Source organism: Rhinolophus sinicus, chromosome 17, assembly GCF_057876585.1.
Source record: "Rhinolophus sinicus isolate RSI-liver-muscle chromosome 17, RSI-T2T, whole genome shotgun sequence".
In the NCBI taxonomy this organism is placed as follows: Eukaryota; Metazoa; Chordata; class Mammalia; order Chiroptera; family Rhinolophidae; genus Rhinolophus; species Rhinolophus sinicus.
The window spans coordinates 60,929,921-60,950,634 of record NC_142517.1 but is presented as its reverse complement, the minus strand read 5'-3'; the positions used below and the strand labels follow the sequence as shown (position 1 = coordinate 60,950,634).

General features: G+C 36.3%; 1 protein-coding gene across 1 annotated transcript in view; it reads right to left on the bottom strand.

The window, feature by feature from the left end:
* The window catches only part of CCDC14 (coiled-coil domain containing 14), a 38,340-nt gene extending 17,626 nt beyond the window's left edge, over positions 1 to 20,714 (bottom strand). The window contains exons 1-9 of the mRNA XM_019738991.3: positions 20,384 to 20,714; positions 14,026 to 14,081; positions 13,654 to 13,726; positions 13,340 to 13,409; positions 13,128 to 13,247; positions 6,310 to 6,546; positions 6,098 to 6,204; positions 4,763 to 5,258; positions 2,580 to 2,721 (exon numbers count right to left, since the gene is read on the bottom strand). Of these exons, the coding sequence (XP_019594550.3) occupies positions 2,580 to 2,721; positions 4,763 to 5,258; positions 6,098 to 6,204; positions 6,310 to 6,546; positions 13,128 to 13,247; positions 13,340 to 13,409; positions 13,654 to 13,726; positions 14,026 to 14,081; positions 20,384 to 20,557 (1,475 nt within the window). The 5' untranslated portion in view covers positions 20,558 to 20,714. The remainder of the gene's footprint in view (positions 1 to 2,579; positions 2,722 to 4,762; positions 5,259 to 6,097; positions 6,205 to 6,309; positions 6,547 to 13,127; positions 13,248 to 13,339; positions 13,410 to 13,653; positions 13,727 to 14,025; positions 14,082 to 20,383) is intronic.

Genomic DNA, 20,714 nt, shown 5'->3' with positions numbered 1-20,714 from the left:
TTGTCTCCAGTGCCAAAATGTGCCAGGTCTATAGTAAAAACTCAATAAAAATGTGTTCAGTGAATAACTCTCACACCTACATTTCTATCCCGGACATGCTCCTGTGCTCCACTTGTACCATACGTATGTCCAGATGGTCTAAAAGGCACATTTAACACGTCTACATTTTAACTCACCGGCTCTATCCCATTACATCTTCTACCTCAAAAATAAAAGAAATGAAAAACAATCTATTCTTCCTCTAGTAGTTTCTGCCCGGAAGAACCATGTTACCATCTGTCAAATGATCAAATCGAAAGACTGAATGTCCCTCCTGGCTCCTCCCACTCATTCCCATTTTACTTTTTTGTTCTGCGTGGGTACTAAATGGTCTCGTGTTTGAGACTGAAATCAGGAAGTGGTCATGAATTCTAACTTGCCCTATAAATATTAAAGCACTCTCTAGCTCGATGGTTCCTAACTAAAGTGGTATCCCTCCAACACTCATCCAGGAAATCTGGGAATGTTCCAGGGCTTTGGGTGGTCACAATGAATGGGGCATTACAGACACTTTGTGGTAGGGACCAGGACAGCTAAATGTTGAGCACTGTGTCAGGAGTTCCACACAAAAACTGTCCAGCCAAAAATGCCAAAAATGCCAAAATGCCATAGAAAAAATGGATCGAGCTTTTTTTTTTTAAAGCCACAAGATGGCAATAAACTCCAAGAGAATCCTGAAAGATCACTTTCTGGCTAAAAAGAAATCCAAACAGAAAAAAAACTTTTTTGTTTCAAAGTGCTGAAAAACACTTTTGAATGAGCCAATGCATTCCAACTTTCATTTGTAATGGAGATTATGGATGATTCTAAGCTAAGATTTCCAAAGAGGCACAAAAATTCCTACACTTCTGCTGGAAACCTCATTCTGCTAAAAAGAGCATACATCTAAGAAATACTTCATTTTGCAATCATTTAAATTTTAGAAGGTCAAGTAAACAATGGTAATAGCATGCTACCAATTATTTGATAGCCATACCTTTAAAAACATGCTTGTTTACTTTAAATGGTTTATAGTATATTCTTTTATTCCACAAAATACACCTAAATACTGAAGTATAAATAAGTTAGTCTCTATTTCCTAGCAGAGCGAATGTAGAAGTACAGAAATCAAGATCATTGTGCTCTAAAGTCAAAGTGCCCAGGTTTGAGTCTTGTTTGTTAACTTAGGTTTGTGACCGTGGGCAAGTTACATAACTTCTCTGTGCCTGGGTTTCCTCATATGTAAATGAGAATAACAAGAATACATACCTTACAGAGCTGTTGTGAGAATTTAAAGGTGACACATATAGAAGTTGTTAATAGCCTGGCACATAAGAAACATCCAATAAGTGTTAAAAATAGCATTGGCTATTATCATTATTATTTATAGTTGGTTTTGATTTTAAAAACTAATATTATTATAGAGATCACTTAAGCCAGGACTGAAGACACATTTATTATTAGCATTTAAACCCCATCACACATCATACTGTGAAGAGACTAACGATTGATAGAGAAATAATCCTAAGCAAGTAACTCTCACTAGGTGTTGTGCCTTTGCAGGCTCTAGCTCCGTGAATTTGAGCTACTCTCCAACTAGGAATCCTATTTTATTGCTTTCCAGTTTTTTGACACTGTCTGTACAGGTTCTTGCAGGTCCTATTTGGTAGTGTCTATAGCTCATGCAACTATAATGCCCTCAGGGCACACTCACGCTGCAGTGCTACAGAAGTACCTGAAAATATCCTCCAATGCTCTGCAAAGCATACTGATACAAAGACACCAGGGTCGTGGCCTTGGTGGTCATCACTGAAACATTCAAAGTTAAGATATTGATAAAAACGAATTAAGACTATAATTCCAATATAAGTTAAGGTGGTGAAAATAAAAAATATCTAAGAATTGAAGATTCTCTATGTCTGTGATGGGGCTTCTGATGCTCACCCATATCAGGTGCTCCTTTCCTTCTGGGTATGTGGGAAGGATGGGAAAAATGTGTGTCCCAGGTGTTTATATTAGGCAGGGCCATGTGCCTCGTTTTAGCCTACAAAATATAGTAGAAGTGATATTGTCACTTCTGGGCTGGGGCATGTAAGACTTGGTGTGCCATATCCATGTTCTTTTTTTCCTGGAAAACACTTATTGAGACAGTGGACTCATAATGGAGGGAACCTAACTCCTGAGTTACAGGATGAAAGAGAACCTCTGATGAGCCATGTTGGTCTTTGCTGTGTTATGCCACAGATTTTGGAGTTTGTTACTGCACTATAGTCTACACTAACCTGATAAATACCCTTAGGTACTTCACTATCCTATCTATATGCTACCAACCGACCGACAACGGAGGTGAAAGAGGTGGGAGAAAATACGTACTAGTGGGCAGAAGTAATGGAAGAGTTAGAGAATGCTAGCAATGTTTGGAAAATGGGGAAGAAAAAGTAGAAACAATAAGACAGTAAAACTATTTTTCTTATGGAGCCCTAGATAATCTCATTTGGCACCTTTTGTTCTAGCCATGGGACATTTGTCATAGAGACAAAAATATTCAGAGCAATTCTTACCTGCGTAACTGAGCATTTTCACTTCTTAGTGGTTGCATGGCCAGTGCTATTTCAACTTGAATATTTGTGTTTCCACTTATTGCTGGAAGCAGAGATATACATGCCTCCAATTCTGTCAGCAATCTCTGAACTTCTGAATCCTCTACAAGAGGCAGAAGATATGAGTAAAAATAATATTGTAAATTGTTTTTAGATAAGATTATTCATGTGTATTACTAAAAAAAGAAAATTTTTCAGATATGTACATACTGGCTATAAATAAACTATTTCTAAATTTAATACACAAATCCTACTTTCCTCTTTCCTGCTACCTGCATTTGATTATTCAGAAAAATTCTGAAGAAATTAAATTCAGTAAACTAAAGATTAATCTTAAATCACAGATTAGTGATTTTTTTTTTTTCAGTTAAAGAGACCAGTAGGAAGACGGTTTACACCTATTTCCTAATTCATATTACCAAAGGACTACAGACTCCTACAATTACTAACAGGTTTCCTATCATTGATATTACAATATTCAGTTTTACAACACAACCTTTGATCCTGGCATAAGCAAATAATTCACTTTAGGTGATTCAATTTGGCAAAATATCGAAGGAGAGTCTACTAAGATAGGTTTTATTACTTAATTTTATAAAGGAGATTTAACATAACCAGCCACACCTCATTGGATGGAGCATCAAAAGCAGCACCATTTCTGTTATCGACTGGGGGACGTGAGTGGTTTTGGAGGTGGCAGACACAGGTAGAAGGTGGATTTTAGATCTTTTGCCCTTTTACTTTTGTTCCTTCATTTCCATTCAAATTTTCTATACACTGAAAACATTCAATAATCATAATAGTAACTATCTGATACCCAAAAGAGGTAGGAAGTATATTCTAAGCTTCAAAAGTAACTCAATCCCACAGGTATTTTAATACCCTGATGATGAAAAGTACACCCACACAGTAAACAACTGTCCCTAATCACTAAGTGCTCCTCTGCCAGTCCTTTGTATAGCGGTTTCGCTCACAAGCACTGGTGGCAGAGACCTGGGCTCCACCAATTTCTAGCAATGTAACTTCAGTCACACTACTTAAACTTAACTCTTGCAGCCTAGATTTCTTCATGGTTAAATGGAGATAACAACAATACCTCATAGGGTTGCTGAGAGGATTAAATGAGCTACTGTTCTTCAAGCCTGTTTCCTCAACTGTAAAATGGGAGCAATCACAGTACCTTATAGGATTGCCATGAAGATTAAATGAGATAACGCGCATAAAACACTTAGCGTAGTGCCAGGCACATGGTAAACGTTCAAAAAATAATAGCTAATATTGTTACTATCTTTATTATTATTATTATTGCTACCACAAGTATTTGGTTAGGAGAATAGTAATAAGATGAAGATCTAACAAGATATTTTAATATATTAAACCTTTGGATTAATAGTGCTATGTTCCTATAGATACATTTTAAGATTTGCTATTTAGTTTGTCAGTCTGCAAACATTAAGTAGTCAGTCAGTGTTCTATAATCAATTATTGTGCTTCCTAAGATGACAAACCTGTAAATCATTCCAAGCAAAAGCCATTATTTAAAATATACACATGCAACGCAAACAAATGAATACAACCTGGCTCAAATATCTCATAGCTTCACATAGGACATTTTTCTTGATTTAATAATAACAAAAAAATCCCAAAAGTAAATTGAAAAGGGCATAAAAAGATTTGGGTTACTTCTCAAAGTGAGATTTGTGAAACATTGTAACAACTGGTTATTAAAGAAATCAGGGGAAGACAATCTCTGCATCTTTTTATTAAAATAGAAAAAATTATCAGTCTATTCAAGGGAGTTAATCATCTTTAGGGATCCTCTAAACCTTAAAAGTTTAGGTCTAAAAATTCTCTTTGGCTGAATCTTTTCAAGATCCCTTTGGATCAAGTAGAATTAATACCCTTGCAAGTAAGACTGTTTGATATTCCCTAGTACATTTCAAATCCACAGGAGATAAGAGGGATCAGACCCTAAAAAATAAGAATAAAACTGGTAGAACTCATTTCCTTATTAGCTTTGAAAAATAATACAAACTCCATGTCAATTATTCTAAATTTAAATGATGACTAAATAATATGACACTGCTATTAATATACAGCATTAACACCACGCTACAAAAATTACAAAGAGAGAACTCATTTACCTTGTTCTGCTAGCAGGGCCCTCAGCTCTCCCAACAAATACTTTATAATTCTAACTTTTTCAGCACTCTGGTTTGCATTTTTTTCCTTCTGGACATCCTTTATTCTTGAATCTCGCATATGTGTGTTTAAATCCTTTCCTTCACTTGTGACTTCTCCAGTATGTTCTTTGGCACATTTTGCTTCATTAGTGGCCAAGAAAGCTGGCTGTAATAGAGTGGGGCTTCGGTGTGCCTGACTGTCCAGCTGAGAATGCAACAGATTCATATATGTTTGGAAACACTTTAGTAGGTCTGGTTCCTTAGGAACTTGTTGTGGCAGAATCCCATTAGCAACAACCAGAGGCTGAAATGTTGGAATAGCTGGTTTGTCAGTTTGGGGCAGGCTACATGGAACTCCAAGACTAGTACTGAAGGAATTCCTCAGAATATCAGTACAGTTCCCCGAAACTGTTTTATGCTGTGATGATAACTGGTTGTCACCATCAGTCTGAACTTCCTAAAGAAAGAAAAAAACAAGTTAAATCTTCAAAAATGTAAATGCTGACTGGAAGGCATCAATTATAATAAACTCAAACCAGAAATATTAGAAAATGACTTTTGTAGGATGGAATTATAGATTACCAGTGAGTAAGCTAGAGTTCCCCTAGCACAATAGTCTAGTTTTTTAAAGCTTAATTAGTTTACTCTGTAATATGGAAACATTATAAAGCCATGACTAAAATAGATTGTTTATAAATATCACACATGGTTTAAAAGGCATCAAAAATTAGTCCACTTTGGGACTAAAACAAATTCTCACTTTGGGAAACTGCACTGAAAGAAAATAAGCTCAAACATACAAAAAGCTTCTGCACAAACATATTTACAGAAATGTTATGGTAGTAAAAAACTGACTGTTGCTTAAATATCTAACCATAGGGAGTAGTTACACAGACTATGGTGTATCTACTAAATAGAGTATTAACAACTTATTAAAATTTAAAAAAGGTATATATTAATAGAGATACACATTTAAAATAAAATGTTAAGTGAAAAAAAGCAGTACATAAAACTATATAAAACTTATGACTATATTTTTAAAAGAAAGTAAACTTAAATAAAAACCAGAAAACAAAATCTACACAGATAATTAAACAACTGGAAAGTGCTCTATCAATGTGTTAACAGCAATTGTGTTTGGGTGATGGATATGGGTGATTTCTTTTTTCTACTGATCTCCTCACCATTGTCTTTAATAAATAGGTAAACTTTTGTAATAAAAAAAAACTTTTCTCTCTTATGATGACAATTTCTAAAAGCAAATTATTACTTGTATAATATATAAACTGTACCCACAGAATGAACCATTGCAGGGCAGGGAGGCTGCTGAGGTAACTGGACTGGGGTGGAAGTAGATAAGCCATAACTAGAATGTGGAGTTGCCTGAGAGTCTGAGAGAGATTCTGAAAAGAGGGAGAAAAAGATCATTCACATCTCATATTGCTTATACAATAACCAGGTAACTTAGAGTTTCTATTCAGGCTTTTAAAAACATCATTCATACTAACCAGAACCAGACACAGTGTGGCAAGGTACAGCAGGGATTCCATTAGGGTTGTTCTTTGAAGCCAAGTTATTCATCAATGACATTTGAGTCTGCACATGCTCGCAGAGGGCTTGATATATTACAGGTGAATACATTCTATAATGATCTTGGAATGACCAATTTTGTGGCTTATCTGATGAGTCTCTTTCACTTCCAGCAGAAGCTTCATTAGGTATCTGTTTCTTATAATTTGAAGATACTAATGTGGAAGAAGGAAACAAGTTCTGGAAGTAATGATTCTTCAAAAACTTTTGTTGAAGATATTAGGGGGAAAAAAGGACTCTGAAGTAGCTCGATTCATTATATACTTTACAGAAAGGCTCTAGCACTTCCACCCCTAAAGAAAATCAGACATCCCAAATTCTTTTTTTATAGTTCATAATCAATTAAGTTCTCCAGACAAAAATTATCTGTACTATGTCTTTAAATTCTCTATTCAATGCTATTTGTAAAATCTTGCCTTCAATTATAAGACCCCTCTTAACCTTTTCACTGAGTTAATTGATTTCAAGTTTATTCTCCAAAATGTGTCAGAAATCCACAGAAAATAATTATAGCATTTATATTTTAAGTAAATACAGTTAAGGTGTTACATTTCATTAAAATAAATGATTACTTTAAAGTATAAAAATTTCCTATTGTTATTCATTCTTCATAAACACAAAAATATAGAAAAATGTACATCTGCTTTCCTAAACTTCCTTTCTGGAACCCTGAGCTCATGGGGTAAAGTCGAACGCCGCAGTCAGAAGCATGGAAATATCATTCGACTATAGACAAACGTCGCAGCGAAAAGGTTAAGGGTGTTATTTCTCTCTAAAATCCAATAAAACTCTTACATCTTGCTCTTTATTTACTTCATGCTCTTGGGGGGAAAATGGAGTTAAAAAAGAATATTTTATAACAATTTGGATGCTTTGACCATTAAAAAAAAAAATCAATCTATCAGAGCTTTGAGAGCAAGATAAAAACGGACTTAATCTACACATTGCGTCATCAAACAGAGTCCTAACCTGGCACTTAAAGTCTCCGAAGCCTGACCACAATACCCAAATAGCCATGAATAAGTAGAAATGGATAAATTGTGGAGTGCTCATATGATGGAACACTATACAGCAATGGAAAAGAACAAATTACTGATATACACAACTACCTATATGAATTTAACAGACAATGCTTTCTGAAAGGTGTCAGACACAAGACTGTAGAGTGTACAATTGCATTTATATGAAGTTCAAAAACAGGTAACACTATCCAATGGAGGAGAGAAGTCAGAAAAGTGGTTACGCATGGATGACGGAATAGGTGCTGGGGAGAACACTGATGGAGCAGGAGCCTAGGACAGAGCTGAAAATGTTCTCTGTCTTCATCCGGGTGGTGACTATGTGGGAGTTTACACATGCAAAAATTTATGGAGATTTATACACTTGCTCTATGAAAGTTATTCCTTAATTGTTCAAAGAGTGAAATGGTTAAATTTTTTTAAATGGTATGGAATTCCACATCTATATATACAATTTATTGAAAATAATAACATTGCTAAAAGCATAAAACATGCATGTAAAAGCAAAATGTTAAAGGCAGATTAAGTACTATAACCAATGTAGAAAAAAATTTTAAAGAAAAAGACTAAATTAAAATTGGAATATGAAAATGGTTGGAAATATTACATGCTTCTGTTTTGACTTGAAGTATTACATCCTTCCTTTTTGACTTGGGGTATGCTTTCTTTTGAGATGATCCATTCCTGTGAACATACTTCCCAGGCCTGAATATAAGCTCTAACTTAGCTGAATAACTTTCGGTAAATTACTTAACCTGTCTTGACCTCCTCTTCCTCAACAGAAAAATGATGATAATAAAAGTATCATCTACTGCTTAAGATTGTTGTGAGAAGTAAACAAGATAACACTTGTAAAGTATCAATGTCTAGCACATAGTAAGAATTCAATAAATGTTATCTCTATTACCAAATGGCTGCACAGTCTTAAGATAGACAGATAAATATTTTATATTCACAAGTTTCCCATCTGATATTTGTAATATACCAGAGAATGTCATCTCTGAGGTGATACAACCAAAAGCAATAATAGTTATTCTTCACTATCTGAGCAGATGAGCTACAACAAAATTAGTTAATTAACATTTCTGTAAAAAAACTACTTATTGGAAATACAGTTTTATAATAAATCAAATGGAAAAATATCCTCTAAAATAAAATATTTTATCTTTTAAATCTAAAATGATGGACAGTGAGAGCATAGCCCATGTCCATTCAGCACATAGCTCTTCCATTCTTCTTGATTCGTGGGTCTCTTTTCTGCTCTTGGATTTCCTTTGGCCTCATTTGAGATAAGAATTGTCTGATTTGAGGAATTCTCAGCTTTCACACTCACAGGTCCCAGACATTGGCTCTCATTTACCTTTTTTTCAAAGGGTGGTTTTCACAATCTCTGATAAAGATGAGCTACAATATTATGCCTCTGCCAGCAGGTGTCATCATCCAACATAAATTAAGGAACTTCAAACATATTTGTTAAAATTCATAGCCTTAGAATTAAAATAACTTATTTTGCTACTTTATTAACTCAATCCCTATGAAACGCCACTGATGATGCTGAAGATTTATATTCAAGAGACAAAATCTTAATGCAAATTATCCAAGACAAGTTAAAAACAATAAATAGATATAAAAAACACTGCATTTATATTAATACTATACAATTTTAAAATAAACAAAAAAACCAACAACAACAAAATGAGCCTGTTACTACACAAATACAAATGAAGCATATTTTGTTCTTGTTGATTACACCAAAGCAGCTTACATAAAAATTTTACCTAACAAATTAGTATGGCAATATGTCTAATTGGTCTTAGTTGATAATTAGAATTCATGAAAGGGACTCACTCATTTATTTAGTCCACACAACTTTTTCACTCTTTGAATTCCAGATGCTGTACAGCACCGTTGCTTGGATCTACAAGTCTTGTGTGACAGTTAATGCCTGCCATCCAAATGTAAAACAAACATCTACTGCAGATAAGAGCTGCTGGATACCTATTATAATTTGAAATATGTAAAAGGACACCTGGCCTAGATGGGGGCAATCAATGCTGAAAGTATTCTGCCTGCAGTGGTTTATTTCCTCAAGGTGGGGGCAGCACCACATATGTTACTGAAAGGAGAGTCATGTGTCAGTTAACAAACATAAAAAGTTGCTTGTTTAAAAAAATGTTTTTCTTGTTGTTGTTGTTGTTTTGCTTTTAAGGAGGGTGCAGGTCACAGTGGCCCATACGGGAATCGAACCAGCAACCTTGGTGTTATCAGCACCACACTCTAACCAACTGAGCTCACCGGCCACCCCTAAAAATGTTTTTTCTTTAAATGTCAGGAACACTCTAAAGTCAGCTCACTGCACTTTTGGAACTGCCTCTCTGCCTCTTTATTCCCCATATGCATCTAGGTGGGCAGACTTGACTCCACAGGCACTAAATGATCAGGCAGGTCCCAGGCAGAAAGAACATAAGGAGACCACTCCTCAGAAGATGGCTCACATTGAAACAGTAAGATAACGTATGTTAAAATTAAAATTATACATAGATAGTAGTTAACATATTGTACAGATTCCTTAAAATTCTATTGACAATTAAGTCATTTGTGGCGAGAGAGCAAAGAGCAAATGCTGAGTGTGGTTTTTGTATATTGTTGAGCGCTGTGATAACAGAGCAAAAACCTTGTACTGGTTAACAGCTGCCAACCACACAAACAAAAAGATATCCTTTCTAGATAGTGCTATAGTTTGGTAAACTATAAAAGATAGAGATATTGAACTAAAGGAAAGGAGGCTTCCGCTTCTAATGAGTCAACCTTAGGAACAAATAAGTCAATGAGAACTAATTTCTAATATTGCAAACCTAAAGGAAATTGTCCTATGTGAAGTAGGTCCTTCCTTCTGATGACGAAAGTGTAGGAGAAATGACGGTAAGAATACTGTATCCTGATCACAGGAAAAAATTGCTAATGTGACTCTCATCCAAACGAGAATTTAATGCTAAGGACCCACCCAGAATGCCAGATATGCTCATCTCCTCCTCCAAACCCATCTTCTACTCGCCTCCACCCCCTGTCCCTAAGATGCTGGTCTATCTAGATTACATTAACACAGTCTTTCACGGGTCTCTTCTGCTCCTACATGTCTTGCTGGGTATACCAATCCCTACCTGGGCCATTTCTCAGGGTTATGTTTGTAGTGAGCAACCTTCGAGGGTAAGGAAATGTTTCCCCTGAGACAAGTATAGGCTTGCTTATTACCAACGTGATGGATTCCCCAACTCCATGTTCCTGAAACGTAAATCTACAGCACGCACAGCATCCATCTGAGTCCATCACATCATCCCCATAAGAATTGCTGCTGAGGTACATGCTGCTTGCTGTGGGATGAGTAATAAATCCTTTGTCTCTGACCCAGGAGTCTTGGGGCCCCTGCCAGCATACATGACATAGTAAGGCTAACTCATTAGCTTGTAAGAAGAAAAATCAAATGCCAGACCTGACATACATCAACAGGGCTGCAGCCAATGGGACTCTTGACATTATCAAGGAAAGGAAGAAGTATGAAGCCAAAGTGTTTATTCACAACTCCCCCTCTACGAGGCTACCTTGGGCTGGTGTTGTCCCTTAAATGAAGCTCACGGCTTTTCTTCAGGTTGCCTACTCATTCTGAGTCCTAGTAACCTCTCTCACCTTACTCCTTAAGACCTAGGGATGATAACAGCTCCGCTGCTGCCGCTGCTACGGTAGCACTGGGCTAGCACAGCCCCTTGGGGTTTCCCTGTACCTCACTCACACCTTTGCAACGAGTTCCTTTGTAAATAAACCCTCTTTGAATTATCTTAATATGAGTGTTGCCATCTGTTTCCTATTAGAACTCTGAGTAACAAGCAGTTAAGCTGGGATCCAAGTTGCTACCATGGCACAACTGACAGCCACGAACATTCCAAATGAGTTCCCTGAAGAAAGGGGCCCTGGACTAGAAATCACCCGGCTGGAGAAATAAGTAGGACACTGGAGGAACAGGCCATGGTACTACCACTTCTTTCTTTGTCCTTTGGGCCCCAATACCTAGGCCTCTATTTTAAGAGTTTAGACCAGGGTTAGCACACTTTTTCTTAACAGGCTAGAGGATAAATATTTTAGGCTTAGCAGCTTCAAAAGCCTCTGTCACAACTTCTCAACTCAGCTATTGCAGCACAAAAGCAGCCATAGAAAATTCATAAATGAATCAGAATGGTGGTGCTGATAAAATTTTTATTTACAAAATAAATAACTAAACATGATTTATAAAACTGGCTGTAGTATGCTGACTGATGGTTTTGTCCAATATAAGTATAATGCAAAGCATATATGCAATGTAAAATTTTCCAGTAGGTATATTAAAAAGTAAAAATAAATAAGACGTATGTTTTACTCATAGCAATATACCCAAAATATTAACATTTAAACACATAATTCATGTAAAAAGTTGAGTTATTTTATTTTCTGGATGAAATCTTCTAAATCACCTCAATCTGGATGCTAAATTTTCATCAGAAATACTTGATCAGTATTTAGATTTAATGAAATTTACAGCTGAAAAGTATATTCATGTACCCAAGTTATTCCAAATATACTTAAAAGTGTTCTAATAACTGGATCAAGTAATAGTTTTTAAATTTAAATTTAGATTAATTAAAATTAACATTCATAATTCAGCTCCTTGGTTGTCCTAGCTATACTTCAAGTGCTCAACGGCCACATGGTTAGTGACTACCATTTTGAACAGTGCAGGACAAGACAACCTGAGGCTAAATGTGATTGGACTCCAAGATAAGTTAGTAAGTTGTCTTCTCTGCCTTAGGGATTGAGTGGGACATCATCAACCTCTAGTCCTATGAATGCTGTATCCTCATTTTCTCAGCCTCTTTGCCTGGATCCTGATCTCTTAATATCCAGGGCTACTGCTGTAGATAATTTTCTAAACTTCACCCCTTGCCCGAGCTGAATCTCAGGATGCATGGCCGTTTTAACATTTTTGGCCCACCTGAGCTGTGGACCTAGCTAATCCCATTCTTGTCCATCTAAATTGCCACTGCAGACTTTTTAATTTCCACTTGGGGCGATCTTGTTCTATAATCAAAACTTGCTTATTCTAAGCTGTTTGCTGAACTATTACACTTAATTAAGTCAACAAGTTAACTGTGAGGTGTAAAATATCCTTGGCTACATTCACCATCAATCAGCGACAGGCCCTCTCTCCATATTTATCTATCCAACTTGGAATTTTACCTTCTTATGTAGCATGTATTCTAACTGCAGCTCAACAAGTTGAGCTATTAAACCTACTGGGATATATAAATATAAAATAATTTTAAACAATAAGTATACACATGAAACCCAATCAATCTGTGATTTTCTATGGAAACAAGTGGCAGGGAAAACAAAGATAACTCTATGTATCTCCCAAATACCCTTGTGCATTTCAATCTTTTCTCCTATAAAACCCAGTGAGTCACTTTTCTACTTTTATTCTTGGAAAAGTGATAGTAAACAAATAACTATTCAGCGTTAGAACTGAATAGAGAAAGAGAAGCATAAGCGCGCATGAGCGAGCACACACACACACACACACACACCCCAAATAACCAATATATTATTAAAATGAAAGACCAACTGCATAATTCTCATAATTTATCAAAATCCTCAGAATTAAGTATTATATTTAAATACATAAAACTTACAAAATTCTTTCCGTACTGAAGGAACAATATGTTTTTCGTGTCCTTTCTTCTTAGAACTGTACCTTTTGCCTTCCAAAGGTCTGGGATTATATCTATTTTGTGAACATGCTATTTCTGAGCCTATTAATAATTAAAACAAAAATTCATTAGCATTAAGATAACTAGTTAATTGAGAATATGTGATCAGCAAAGAAGCATTTAAAAAATAAAACCTGAATCTTCGTTTCTCAAAATGTCCCGCAGCAAAGAAGCACAACCATCAAGCCCCTGTATAGTTTCAGTCTGTAAAGAGAAAAGTCATTTAGAAATGTGGTATAAAATTTTAACGCAGGAAAAAACAAATAATTACAGTTTCACATTTTCTTTTAAGACTAAAGTATTGACAGAAAACACGTTTGAAAGGAAAAGGTTTCATACTTTCTTACAGCAATTAGTACTTTACTTTTGAATTTTCATTCCCACTTCTTGGCTTTTACCTGAAAACCAATTAAATAGTGTAACTTGTAGCTATTCAGTTTAATCTTACCTGACTTTCTGAATCAGAATGGATGGGATAGCCAGAATCTGCATTGCAACGTGATACCTTTCTTAAATGGGTCCTGGAAAACAAGTTTGTTAACATTTTTACAAATAATACAAATTTTTTTCCTAATTTAAGTACTCATTTTCTTTCCAGCAAAGGTTGGATAAGAAAGCTTGTCCAATCATGTATAAGATGTATTTGGACTTTATGAAGATTTAGTTAAAACACTAAATGATCAACATGGGAGGTTCCTCCTCGGGGTTTTGTAAAGGTACAGACCCATCTAATTTTCTAGGGTAGGCTAAATTTAGTCCAGCCCAAAGACTTGAAAAATCTCGAGATTTGCTAAAGTTGTAAACTTCTTTACATACTTACCCTTTCTTTCCATTTATTAATTTAGTAGGTCCAGTGTGCCTTCCTGAAGATAACACCTATGGAGTAATGCATTATATTATAGCAGATACACAAATATTTTTCTACTATATTAAGTATGCTGTCTTGACAAAAGCTGAAATGTTACTCAATATTTCCTTTTTATTTTATTGTGGTAAAGCATACATAACATAAAATTTACAATTTTAGCCTTTCCAAGTGTATAGTCCCACGGCATAAATACATTCACATTGTTGTGCAACCATCACCACCATCCATCTCCAGAACTTGTTCATCATCCCAAACTGAAATTCTGTGCCCATGAAACTCCCCATCTCCTTCCTACCCAACCCCTGGCAACTACCCTTCTATTTTCTGTCTCTGTGAATTTGACTACTCTAGGAAGCTCATATAAGTGCAATCACACAGTATTTGTCCTTTTGTGACTGGCTTATTTCACTTAGCATATCTTCAAAGTTCATCCATGTTGTATTTGCAGCTTGTCAAAGTTTCCTACCTTTTTAAGGATGAATAATATTCCATTTTACAAATGTACTGTTATTAATTTTAATAAATGTGATATTCTAAAAATCCACAATTACAACTGAACTCTTATAAATAATGTTCTATTTCAGCTGAAAATGAAGTTGAGATATTATTTTAACCAGAAGTACCTACTACAGTAAATTGGATTATACTCAATCCCTGACCATGTTCTATATTCCCTAAATTCTTCAAACATGTTACTTCAAGTCATAGGGCAGAGTTCATAACTCTGATTCTATTTATCCACATTGTTTACAATGCCTGAAAAGACCAGCACACAGAACTCTACCATTCCTCTTTATCTACATTTCATTCACTCAATCTTTTTAAACTCATATAGCAACGCTGTTTTAAATTTTTATTTTTAAAGTAATATAAGTGGACTACCTTTTGTGTAGACGAAAAAATATGCATTTGTTTTTACATGCATCCAATCTCTTTAGAGTTATACATGAGACAGTTAATTGTAGCTGCCTCTGGAGAGGGAAACTGAGAAACAGAGCAAAGGGAGACTTTCCAGGGCATACCTTTTTATCAATATATCTTAATAACTTTGTAACAGATAAATATAATCTCTATTCAAAATATAATTTTAAAAAATTATAAATTTAGTTGTAATTATAAATTATGAAATCATAAATTTAAAAAGTGTAAGTAGGGTTAAATTCTCTATATACTCCCTCATTTCACTCTTCAGGTATAGTCACTACTGGCAGTTGTATTTATGGTTTTTCTTGACATATTTACATATGTCATCCCAAGATAGCTTTGAGCAGTAACTATTACACATTCTAGAGTTATATAATATTCTAATATTTGCTTGACTATGTACTCCTGCCTTCTAAGAATGCGACTGAGAATACATTGAGAAAGTTGGATTGGTAGAGTTATACTTCTTCTTGAGATAACTTGGAACATGTGAAGTCATGAAGCCAGCAGTTAGAACCAACACTGTAGGAAACAAGACCCCACACGATGTAGCTCCACTGGTCCCTGAATGACACTCTTACGGTCTTTCCCTTCAATATATCTATGTTGGTATCTTGACCAGAACCATATAAAAATCCAAACTGTGGTGCTGCTAAATCCAAAAACAACTACCACAATTATTCTTTCAAAATTAAAAAAAATGTGTACTGTCTGAGATAAATGTATGGCATAATTGTAAGATTAGAGTATTTCTCCAAAAAATACACACGAGGTTACAGTACTAACCATCAGGTAAAGAAAATTACTCAGGATAAAAACACCCTACACAATAATTGTCATATTGGTACATTTCCTTCGATTTTTTTTTTTAAATAATAGTACAAAGCACTGTATACACTTCACCTAGATTCCCCAACTGTTGATATTTTACTACATCTGCCATGTTCTCTCAAAATGTATACGTAGGTTGCAGACATGATATCCCCCTATATTTAAATATTTACTCTTACATATTTCCTAAGAACAAAGTCACTCTTTCATAGTATAACCAGAGTATATTCATTAAAATCATGAAATTAACATTGATACGATAGTATAATCTAATCTACAGACTTTATTCACATTTGCCAATTATCCCAATATTGTCCTTAAAAGAAAAAAATTCTGGCCCATGTCCAATCCAGGATATGTTGCATTAAGTTATCATATCTCTTTAGCTCCCATTAGTTTGAAATAGATTCTTGGTTTGTCATTCATTGTCTTTTACAACCTTGACATATTTAAAGAGTATAGCCAGTTATTTACGTAGAATGTCCCTTTGGACATTTAGATATCTGATGTTTCCTCATGATTAGATTCAGGTTGTGCATTTTTGGCAGTAATACCACAAAAGGGATGCTGTGTCCTTCTCAGCATCATGAGTAGGCATATGATGTCAGTTTGTCCCATTACTGGTGATGTAAACCTTATTTAAGATGGTGCTTGCCAGGTTTTTCGCTGTTACTATTTTTACCTTTGTAAATGTTAAGCATTTTGTGGGGAGATACTTTGAGATTACACAGGCATCCGATCCATAAGACTTTTACCGAGCAGTTTTTGCATCCATTGATAATTCTTACCTAATCAATTGTTTGTCAAGTGGTGATTGCTCTAACTTACATCATTCTTTTTACATTTCTTACTCAGTGAAGCACTTTTCCTTCTTCATTTAGTTACTATAGACTCATTGATTCCTACTTCAGTCAAATGGTTATGATCCATTATTAATTTCAATGCTCAAATTGTCCCAGATTCTGTCAGTATGAGTCTCTCCAAACCACTTCCTGTATCCTTTAACATGTCCCTGTTAGTTTTTGAGCTATCGCTTACTTTCTGCAACAAGATGCTTCAGGCTCATCTTTTTTGTTTTCCATTGTGCTAAGAACGCTTAAGAGATCTAGCCTCTTAACAAATACTTAAGTGTACAACACAGTATTGTTAACTATAGGCATGATGTTGTACGACAGATCTCTAGAACTTATTCATCTTGTGTAAAACTTCACTCATTGAATAGCAACTCCCCATTTTCCCCATTCCAGCCTCTGGCAACTACCATTCTACTCTCTTCTTCTATGAGTTTGACAATTTCAGGTAAGTAGGAGGATGTGAACTCGTCCTTCTGTGACTGGCTTATTTCACTTAGCATAATATCCTCAAGGTTCATCCATGTTGCATGTAGCAGGATTTCTTTTTGTATGCCTGAATAATATTCCATTGTGCACATATAGCACATTTTCTTTATCCATTCATCCATCAATGGACATTTAGGTTGTTTGCACATCTTGGCTATTTTGAATAATGCTGTAGTGAACATGGGAGTACAGATATCTCAAGGTTGCTTTTAATTATTTTGGATAACTACCCAAAATGGGATTAATTTTTCGAGGAACTTTCCGCACAGTTTTTTATAGCAGCTACAATCTTTTAAATTCCCACCAAGTGTACAAGGGTTCCAATTTCTCCACATCCTCACTGACACTTGTTATTTTGGGGTTTGTTGTTGATAATAGCATCCTAACAGGTGTGCAGTGATATCTCACTGTGGTTTTGATTTGCATTTCCTGATTAATGATGTTGACCATCTTTTAATATACCCAATTGTCATTTATATGTCTTTGGAGAAATGTCTATTCAAGCTCATTGCCCATTTTTTATCAGGTTACTTTTTGCTCGAGTTGTAGGAATTTTTTTCTATATTGGGATATTAACCCTTTATCAGATATATGGCTTACAAGTATTTCTTTCCCATTCCGTAACTTGCCTTTTCACTCTATTAACTGTTTCCTTTGCTGCGTAAAAATTTTTCATTTTGATGTATTCAGGCTCATCTTATAATTTCCCTGACTCAGCCTGGAGTTGACCATTTCTCCAAGAAGCCATGGTTCCTTTTAGTGAACAATGGTATTTAGCAACCAAGATCTAGCCACTAGATGTGCTCTTTCCTACTGGGGCTTCCAATTTTTTTTCATATGGATTATTTACTTAGTCATGTTGACAAGACAGTTGCAATTTTGTATCTTATTTTTACTTTTACCGTGTTTCCCCAAAAATAAGACCTACCTGGACAATCAGCTCTAATGCATGTTTTGGAGCAAAAATTAATATAAGACTTGGTATATTATTATATTAATTATGTCATATCATATCATATTATATTAAAGACCAGGTGTTATTTTACTATAAAATAAGTAAAATAAGACCAGGTCTTATATTAATTTTTGCTCCAAAACACGCATTAGAGCTGATTGTCCGGCTACATCTTATTTTCAGGGAAACACAGTAAATTGTTTTCCATATTAACATCGTTTCAAAATTTTTTAATGATTGCATAGTGCTTCCTTGAGTGGCCCTTCATACAAATTGCAAAACCATTCTCTCAAAACTGAGTGCCACAAATCACAACACGTGAGAGAATCAGTTTGTTTTACCTCACATTTTATTACACTAGGTATCATCATTAAACTTTTTACTTTGCTATTTGAAAAAAATATAAGCATTTCTTAGTTCTATCTTCTACGCACAAGTGCAAAATAATATTACATTTCCACTTAATCCACACCCTGTGAGTTATTCTTAGTTCTGAGGTGGGAACCTAAATTTCAGAAAGGTGGTTCAGACATATATCTTCTAAGTATCGTGTAATGTTTATAAGAATGGACTCTGGAACTAGTCCTGTGGGTCTGATTCCTGTTTCTACTGCTAACCAATTGTGTAACTGCAGGGAAGTTATATGAACATTTCATCCCAATTTCTTCAGATAAAATGGGGATAATAATAGTACCTACCTGCTAAGACTATTTTGAAGATTAAATGAGAAATTATACGTAATATGTAAAAGCACTTAGAGTAGTACCTGCCTCATTGCTGTCTAAATGCTAGCTGATCTTATTATTAAGATGGCACTAAAATAAGTGTTTTTAAGGAGACTAAATTTTGTTGCACATTGATGCCAAGTGTGAGATACGAGACGTTTCACCAGGTTCTGACTTAATCTCCCCAGTTCTTTGAGGCTGAATTTTATATCTATTTATAATTATTTTATAGATAAAAAAAAGTACTTCACTTACTATCACGATAGTAGTGGAAGAATTGGAATTTGAGTCTGTAGGTGACTATGACTACAAAAACCCTGTTTTCCCCCTTGCTGACTGCACATATTGAGTTCATTCAATATAAAAGATCTATATGGGTGGGGCTGGTCTGGACATATGCATGAAGTCTTGAGCCAGGTCTTGAAAAAAGGGTAAGATTCACATAATGGGGAAGACAGCATTATAGGTGAGTTAATAAATGGAGGATCAAAGGGGGGGGGGGGCGTATAGCATTCATATATTTAAGAAGAACAGTCTAAGTAGTGGGTTTGTGTGAGGAAAAGTTGATCCATTACGTGAAAATCTACTATATGCCAGGTGCTGTCCTAGGCCTCGAAGATGTAGAGATAAATTGTGTAGTAAAGGAGGCTGATAGATTAGCAACGTCTCTAGCCTGAAAAGTGGTATGATAAAGGTTAGCACAGGGCACAAAAGGGTTGCCAAGGGGCACCCAAACAATGGGGATGTGAGAGTGCTAGGCAAAGCTTCTAGAAGTGGCTCTTGAGCTGAGGGATGGGAGATAGGAAGCAGAGATGTAAGTGATACAAGAGCATTCTAGGTGGAACAAAAATTGCAAAGACACGGAAGCATGAGAGGGGACGGGGCATCTAGGACACTGCAGGATAGGTGAACAGTGTAGGATAACATTGGAATGGGGTGGGGGTTGGTAAAAAATGCACAGGCTGAGATAAAAAAATGGCCGTGTTGATAGGCCAAAGAACTGAGATTTTTATCTTGAAAAAGAACTGTTCCAGTGTCAGAGTTTAAGCAGAAAATTGAATCATTTAGTTACGAGGGTCGTGCATTTGGCACGGGCAAGGCTAAAGGCAGCGACACTAACAAGGAGACTTTTTTTTTTAACTAATAGTAAAATACCAGCAATTGTGACGAAAGATCAGCTAATAGCACGACTTGGTGGAACAGCCGAGCACCTGGATTTGATGCAACAACGCAGAGACTCGGAGAGGGTAAGTCATCCGACTCAGCGGCGAAGGCCGAACCCGAACCCGGACCCCCTGGAGGGCTACAAGGTTTTAAAGATTATACATCTATGGACAGAGAGGCTGTGTTAAGATGCTAAGATTAGGTGTCCCCCCACCTGCACCCCACTCCCCTTTCCCAGCATTTTTAACGCGGCCGCAATGTCTCTGTTTTTTGTTTGTTTGTTTTTCAGAGTTTTGCACTCCTCCCAACCCGAGAACGCCTTGATTCCTTCTCCACCCCCACAGTGGACGCCTCAGGTCCGCGGCCCTCACCTGGCCCGGTCGAGATCCGGACCTGACCATCTCCCGCAGCCTCAGAGAAGCACAGACCGAGGGAAGCTGAACCGCACGGTAAAAGGAATTAACCGCCGTGTACTCCCAGCTCCCCTCGGCCCGCCCCTCGGACTTCCGCTTCCGGGAAGGAGCCCGCCGAACGCAGCGACTCATAGTCTCCAGCGCGCCACCGAGGCCTCTCCTGTTCTCCCAGCCCGGCGCACTGGGCTTACGCAATAGACCCCTCCTGGCCCCCGGCCCGTCACTCCCTAGGGGAGCTTTGGAAAAGCCTACAGAACGCGGGCGGGGCGGGGCTAGGGAGGGGCCTACG